This window comes from Aulostomus chinensis, chromosome 8 (genome assembly GCF_037954235.1).
Source record: "Aulostomus chinensis isolate RoL2024-O1b breed Wild chromosome 8, RoL_Achi_v1.0, whole genome shotgun sequence".
Classification (NCBI taxonomy): domain Eukaryota; kingdom Metazoa; phylum Chordata; class Actinopteri; order Syngnathiformes; family Aulostomidae; genus Aulostomus; species Aulostomus chinensis.
The window spans coordinates 30,939,096-30,947,101 of NC_141327.1; the positions used below are offsets into that span (position 1 = coordinate 30,939,096).

At 48.3% G+C, this 8,006-nt stretch overlaps 1 protein-coding gene across 1 annotated transcript in view; it reads left to right on the plus strand.

The window, feature by feature from the left end:
* LOC147258095 (slit homolog 1 protein-like) overlaps positions 1-6,617 on the plus strand; it is a 65,230-nt gene extending 58,613 nt beyond the window's left edge. The window contains exons 34-38 of the mRNA XM_086212474.1: positions 2,205-2,359; positions 2,472-2,665; positions 3,231-3,352; positions 3,465-3,673; positions 4,158-6,617. Coding sequence (XP_086068600.1) covers positions 2,205-2,359; positions 2,472-2,665; positions 3,231-3,352; positions 3,465-3,673; positions 4,158-4,429 — 952 coding nt within the window. The 3' untranslated portion in view covers positions 4,430-6,617. The remainder of the gene's footprint in view (positions 1-2,204; positions 2,360-2,471; positions 2,666-3,230; positions 3,353-3,464; positions 3,674-4,157) is intronic.
* Positions 6,618-8,006: the final 1,389 nt, after the last annotated feature.

Below are 8,006 nucleotides of genomic sequence, written 5' to 3' on the forward strand. Positions count from 1 at the left end.
AATGTTCACTGGGACACTAGGATGGACAGAAGAGATTTTAGAGTGTCAAAGGTCAAGGTTTGCAGGGGCATCCAGCTGTTATTGGGTATTTGTAGTTGTGGATGAAACTTGTCCACATATTGTGAGGAACTATTCCTCTTATGTGACACTTCTGGACTCATAGACTGCCGGGAGTGATCTACTGGTGACCATGTGACATGCCTCAGGTTGAATAACAGTGTCATACAACTGTTCAGTTAAGGAAGATATGATCCCATGAACCCTTTGCTTTGAAAGTTGTAGCTAGCGCACACTGAAGCAGACAGATGGTTGACTCCGCACTGGACCATGTGACTTACCAGGGGTGGCGACACATCCTCCAGTTATGAGAGCTGAGTGTTCATCAAGTCCCTCAGGAACCTCTCTCTCTCTCTGAAGAGAGACATTTAAACCACTATGAACTTCTCAAAAATGTTACGAAAGAAAGTACAGTACAAATAAAACTTAATTTAATGAAATAAGTGAAACATTCTCAATTCCAAAAATGACCCAAACCAGCTCATCCTTTGTCACAGAACCCAACACTCATTTAAAGCACCAGATCTTCTCAAACTCCATCCACCCATCCCTTCATCCATCCACCCATCCCTTCATCCATCCATCCATCCCTTCATCCATCCATCCATCCCTTCATCCATCCATCCATCCACTCATCCATCCATCCATCCACTCATTCATCCATCCATCCATCCATTCATCCATCCCTCCATCCATCCATGTTCTCCCTCTCCTCCTGTTGAGGGTGGTGGGGGTGGAGCCTATCCCAGCAGCCTTCCCCCTGGACAGGTCACCAGTCCATGGCAGGGCCAACACATAGAGACAGACAACCATTGGCTCTCCCAGCCACGCCTACGGTCAATTTAGAGTCTGGATTAACCTGGTCCCTCTTGATGTCTTTGGACTGTGGAGGAAGCTGGAGTACCAGAGAGAACCCAGCAGGAACAGGGAGAACATGGAGACTCACCCAGAAAGACCCCGTGCTGCAGCCGGGGCTCCACCCACAACCTTCTTGATGGGGGGCCACCGTGAGGACCACTGCTCCACCGGGCAGCCCTTCTCATACTCATCCACATTATTTGTCAAACAATAGAAACTGAAATCAGTTTTGAGCTGCACCTTTAACAAACATCGAAAAATAATCATTGCGTCAACATCAAACGAGTCTTCAAGTTTTTTTTCCGGCTGAGATAAATTGCAAAAGAAAATTGAAGAGCTGACATTTCACTTTCTTTCTATGAACATTTGGAGTGAGAAGACCTTATTCAACAAAGCAAACGTGAGTCAAACACTGAAACGGAGAAAAGAGCCGACCACACTCAAACAATGGAAAATTACAGCAGCCGCCACCAAACAAACAACAAAAAACACAACAAGTAAACAAAACGATGCAGCCTCGCTGGTTTGTTGAGTCCAGTTCCGTCTTGTCCGTGGGCTCCAACTGCACGCCGCTCCTGACACCTCCTCCATGCTGCTTTCTGTTTTGATGATGCGTGCGGCAGCGCGACACTGGTGGCTGGCGTTGCCGGGTTGGGTGTTTTTCCGTTATATATTAAAAGGTGTTTATGGAGTTTTTTTAGCCTGAATCTGGTACCCCATTGAACGAAGATGAACAAGAGAGCGAACCGTTCACAGACACCAGATGGAATGCGTTCACAGTAGCGTTCACTAGGCAGCAGGGCTGTACGTTCATTTCACGTTCCTCCGAAATATGAAGGCATTCATGAACTATCGTTCAGTGAACGCCTTCAGGCACAACACTGCATATACACACAAACACACACACACATACGCTCATGCACATCACAGTTGAATGCCTCTTTGATGTTTGACTGGCAATGAGCTTTGACCCTCAACCACTAAAATACTTTCAGTTCATCCTGAAGTTCCAGGAGAGATTCCCTCCCTCGCAGTGACCCTGGTAACAGGAACGAGACGTACCGATGGGCCAGAACCATCTTGGCATCCCAGGGTCAGATATGACTCCTCTTTGCTGGCGGGAGCCTCGATAGAAACCCTACAATCTCCCCTGGAAGCAGATCTTGAAGCTTTGAAGTGATATGACTCCTGCTGTTGTTTCAGATACTGAATATTATTGCTCCCACCAATGCAGTACTAGTACACACAATGGAGTTATAAATTAAGTGGGAATCGCTCTTTATGGACAGTGCTGAGACAGTGAACGATGGGCAATTCCATACCGTTGAGCTGGTGACCTTTAACCGGATGGTGAACCTGTCTGTTGACGGAGGAGAGCCCACAACCCTTGACGGTCAAGGGCGGAGCCAGCCCGCGGTGGGGGATGTCCCTCTGTACGTGGGAGGTAAGAGCAGAGGGGAACCTCAAGACCTGTTAAGAAAGGTGTCACTCACGTGTGTTGGTGTGTTAACAGAGTCACAGAGATGTCTTTAATCCCTTGTCATCTGTTTGTCCAGGTATGCCCGAGGAGGGTCTCTCCTCTCAGACCCTGAACATGTCCAGCTTCCATGGCTGCATCAGGAACCTCTATATCAACCACGAGCTGCAGGACTTCACCCGCAGCCACATGAAGCCAGGGGTGGAGCCAGGCTGCCGTGCCTGCCGCAAATTCTACTGCCTGCATGGTATCTGCAGACCAGATAGTGCTCAGGTAGGAAGAAAGATACTAGGACAGGGGACAGATGGACAGGTGGGGACACATTCATGATTATACCAGTTAAGATTTGTAAATATGGTTATTTTTTCTTTGACTTGCTTTGAAGGGACAAACCTACTTTAAGGAAAAGTCTGTTATTGTCCATCAATCCACACTTTAACACGATGGCTGGTTGTGGGTAGGAAGTGTTCAGGTCCAGGACGCTGGTGTGTCCAGCAGTAGCTCTTCTTGCCGTCATCACCCGCTACGATTCATGGTGCTAAGTTAACCAGCTAACCTGGATCTTAGCTCCCTACAAGAGTATTCTCTGTCCTCTTGTCCGTCTCTGGGGATGACGGACAATAAGTGACTTTCCTCTAACACAAAATATTTGTACTTCATTGCTTTCCTGCTCTGACATTCAATAAATATTCCAGGGACCTTGTGAACCCTGAAGCTCATCCAGTACATGGACACTGCACTAGTATCAGAACATGACCGGAGACGGAAGTTGATAGAAGTCTATCCGTCTTCAGCTGCTGTGAATGTGCACCTTCTTTCTGTGATTCTTGTGTGTCAGGGTCCTCAGTGTCACTGCCAGTCAGGCTGGGCGGGACAACACTGTGATCAGCCAATGACAGGCCCTACTGCCAGAGATGTCATTACCACAGCAACTGGCATCAGTCCATGTGAAGGCAGCAAGTGAGTGTGTCTTCCTTTCAGACGTCGTGGTCAATGTACTTAACTCATTGCTCTTCATTATAGAAACAATAAAGAACTAATTTTCCCTCTTTCCATTCCTCTGTTTTTGCAGGTGTGTGAGCGGTGTGTGTGTGGAGCTGGATGCACAGACGTACCGCTGCGACTGTCAGGATGGGTACCACGGCGCGCTGTGTAGCCTGCAGGGGGAGCCAGATGGCCTGTGTCGGGGGCTTCGGTGTCTACATGGCCGCTGTGAGCAGGCGGGGGACGGCGAGCGTTGCGAGTGTGTGGAGGGATACGCTGGAGAGAGCTGTGATATTGGTGAGGCCTTTGAGTGACATGTCTGACTTCGGTGGCTTCTTTACTAAAAGTTAGCAGGTTGAGTTTCGCCACATTTTCCTGTCGTCCCTACTTATAAAATGAAGACGTACATTTACCAAAAAGATCTGGTGCCAGGGTTAAACGTAGGCTTGTCGGTTCTTAGTCTTGATCAGCACCTGCTGAGGCTCGGCTGGCGGTGCCTGGCAGTCTTCTTTAGACTCACTGAGTGATGGGATATCTGCTAGTACCAATACTGATTCCAGTACCACAGTCTTTTATCATTTCCTCTACTCTTGTTCTCTGCAGTATGTTTTGAAGCACACACACAAGGTCAGACAGTCACAAGGGGTCATAGCCCAGCAAGGTCATGGTCCAGTGACCTTCCACCTTTACAAGAGAACGTTGTTCTGGAGCTTTAGAGGGGAAATTTTATTCTTTACTTTGTGTACCATTGTGACGGTCCGGATGTGTCCACCTCCCCCAGAGTTCCCGTGTCGAGGCGAGCCGGTGAGGGATTACCACCGACTGCAGCAGGGCACCGTCCTCTGCCAGACATCGAAGCCCTTCTCCTGGGTTGAATGCCATGGCCAGTGCCAGGCAGGAACTGACCCGAGTTTTTCTGCTGCCACCGCCGCCTCCTGCTGCGCTCCTCTGAGGGTCCGACGTCGTCGGCTCACCTTTGAATGTGACGATGGAAGCTCGTTCACACAGGACGTGGAGAAGCCTGTGGAATGTGGCTGCAAGCAGTGTGTGTAGTACTGTGGTGTAATGACGCACGCACGCATGCACACACATACACACACAAACACACACACACACACAGAGCAAACACACACTCATCTCTACTCACACTCCACTGATAGTGGACACTGTCGATGTTTTGCTTCGTGGACCTGAGCACGAACAAACCATCTACCTGCTTTGGTGAGGTTCTGATGAGTGGCTGCGCAACTGCTGCTTCTTGTTACTGTGGCTTCAGTGAGAAATCAAAGGTACTCTTCAGCTGGTGGACTTGCTTAGTGACTACAGTCAGGCTGGGCTGTGAAATGGTTACTTAGCTGATCATCTGTGGAACAGCTTCCTTCTCTCAGACGCTCTTCGTGCTCTCCTGCACTCATGAGCGGCTGTGTAGTTCAAGTGTTTCAGTTGGGGCCGAAGTCCAGAGACCAGAGGTCTCAAGTGGGATCGAAAGTCCCTCCTGTCTGTACTTCTATCCACTTGTCCTTGAATGATGGGAATGTCATGGGTCAACGCAAAGGGGAGGGGGAAATTGGTAAGGACACAGGAGAGGATGGCGACGAGCTGGGAGAAGCTAACTACACTCTCACTAACCAACATGATGGAGCAGCAGCCATGTTGCTGACATGTGTCTGCCTCACAAAACTCTGTGGAGTGACTGCACAACGGCCATCTTCGATTTTTCACCTTGCTTGTAGTGAAAATAAAGCTTCATTACTGAGGTTGAACCTGAAACATCAGCTGTCAATCACGTAGCTGACAGGAAGTGATGGCACACTGAGACTGTGTGCTCCTCCTCCTGTCAGTCATTTCCTACAGCAAGAACTGGCATAAATGTGACTGACACCTGAATGACTGACAGATGTGTTAGTCTGTTAATCTCCTGTGACATCATAACATCATTCTCAGTGTAAGCGTCCTCTGGTTGCCATGGTAATGCCTCTCTGTTGCTAGTAGAGCTGAGAGTTAAAGCATTGCAGCATGATAGCAGGTGGTCAGATCAACATGTCTATAATCTTCATGTATGGAGTAAACGCGTGCAGCAGCTGCAGCACAGTGGACGATTGGTCCAGGGTGCTAACCTATTTAGGCTAACACCCTGGGGGTCTTCAACGGAATGAATGAGTGAATGAATGAATTAATGAGGGAGAGGGAGTGGCATGCGTGCATATGTGCGCGTGCATGTCTACCTGTGTCTACTTGGGCTGCTTAAAAGAACTTCCCACAGACGGTAGCGACGGCGTCTGCCGTGGCACCATCAGTACCAACTATTTGGGCCGCAGTGAATCGCTGTACTTGGTTAAATCATAGTTCCATACAAGTTTAGGTCATCGTCTCATTCCATTTACTTCAAGATGTCATTAGCATGGCCCAGAGGTCAAAGGTGACAGCATCATGGGGTTCAGCAGAGCGACATGTTCCCATTGCTTCCCTGCCAGATGCCCATTTTCCCAGTTTAGAGTGGTGGGGGATGGGTGTGTATTTGTATGTCTTCTATCTTTGTGAGGACTCGGTATTAAGACCTCCAGAGAGGAATGTTTGGGATATTGATGTGAAACATTTTGTGTGGTGGAACAGCTTGAGAACCTAATGATTCCCATTCGAGCACAGGAACGTTGATTTACTGGCTTTGTCATATAAAAAGACAAACTTCTCATGAGGTCATTGAGGAGGAACTGGGATCAGGTGTGTTCTGCCCACATGTGTTCATATGTAAATGAGAGTCCTCACTAGTATAGAAATGTGTGTGCAGATAATGAGCTTGGTCACTGGATGAGGCAGCGTCGTGCTCCTCTCTGATTGACCAGAAGAGCCTGTAAACATATCACACAAATGTAGCTTTTCTATATGTTGTCTTATTTATATGAACTAAGATGAAGGTGCGTGACATTAACATGTTTTTGTGTTTCAGCCTTTGAGCTGTAACAACGGGCCGCAATGAAACTAATGTAGCTTTTTATTATAATTGCAATACTAGATGGTAACAGCCTAGCAGACTGCAATATAAATATACTGCTTTTGATTTTGTCATAGTATTTTTTTGTGTTGAAGAGGATTTTGTGACTGTATCGTCTCTCCTGTCTCGAGAAAAATCTTCTGTTAGTTTATGGCAATTTTTTAAAGAACAGATGAAGTCGTTGGGCTCTGCAGATGACAAGTTATGCTTCTTTTTTCTATTTATTCGAATAAATACTCCTCCTCAGTGTTCAGCTTTCCTTTCGCTTCTGCCTTGACACTGTTGGGTTGCTGCTCTGACCTTTGATCTTCTTGTGTTACACTCGTCTGCCATCCATGAGTCGATGTGCGATGGCAGCTCATGGAGACACGGACGGCTGGAAAGAAAGAAGAAGGGAAGATGGTGCGTGATGGAAGTGTGTGTGTGGAGGTGGGGGGGTTGGGGGAGCTTTTGAGATGAAGGCTATTTAATGAAACGGTGATTCATGTGTCCCCTCTCAACCATGCTCCCCCCCCCCCCCACACACACACACATCCTCAGTCTGCCTCCAGTGAAAGCATCAACCCTCCACCAACCTCCAAACCCCCCCACCCCCGGACTCCCAACCCCCTAAACCTTTCTTCCTCTCCATCTCGCCCCTCCCCCTCCTTGTTTCTCTTCTGTCTTTAAAAGAGGATAAAATTATGTCTCCAATTCCAGCGAAGCCTCCACGTCTTCTCATGGGCGTCAGGCGACCACTAAACCCTCCCACTGCAAGTCAGAGGTGACTTGGCAACAGTTTAACAAATACGGACAAGACGCCAGATAAGGAGCTGAATAAGACTCCCGAATGAGACGTGAGCACCAGACACCACCACCTATCAGTCTCTCTCCTCCTTCCTTCTTCTTCTTTCCCATCTTTTTGTCCCCCCCCACAGCTACTGCTGTGAAAATGTCAGAGGCCCCGTCAGAAGCCCCTCCTGCTGTGGTGCTGTTGGTCGGGCCCAGCAAGGTTCCCCATTACTGATTAATGGAATCACATCAGCTAAGTTCAATTAAGACTCAGCACCGGCCCCATGTGGTTGTCTCCCCGGGCCAGTCTGAGCCCGGACGCTTAACAAGCGGCTGCAGCACTTGAAGGTGAACCTCCTCTTTCCAGCAGGTTTGGTAAACGCTGCTTCACGCTTGCAGGCAATGGGACCGGGTCCACGAATGAGGGTAATTCTTAGAGGTCCGGTGCAGACAAGTCTGGAGACACAATAAACAACTCTGCTTGTGTTCTCTTCTAAAAATGTCCCGTACAATGAGGTTCCAGTCATGTTCTGCTCATCACAGCTTTTAGTCAGGTTTAGGAGACCTGGGTCAAGGAGACCTGGATTATGCCGGACGACCTGGAAACATTGTTAATGGACGTGTCTGGACAGTTTAGCTGTCGAGAGCTGTCAGTCTCCATTAGTTTGGCACCAGAGTTAATTTGGTGGGGCTGAGAGCTCCGAGAGCTCCCCTCAAAAAGGTCTCAGCCTGCTTGTTTGATCCATTTTGATGCCAACCAGGCTGAACCACCCAAACACAAACCCACCAACTCCCCTCTCTCTCAGTCTCTCCATCCTCCAATAGGAACTCGTCCCATGTTGCCTTCTTTTGGAAACTGAATAAAAT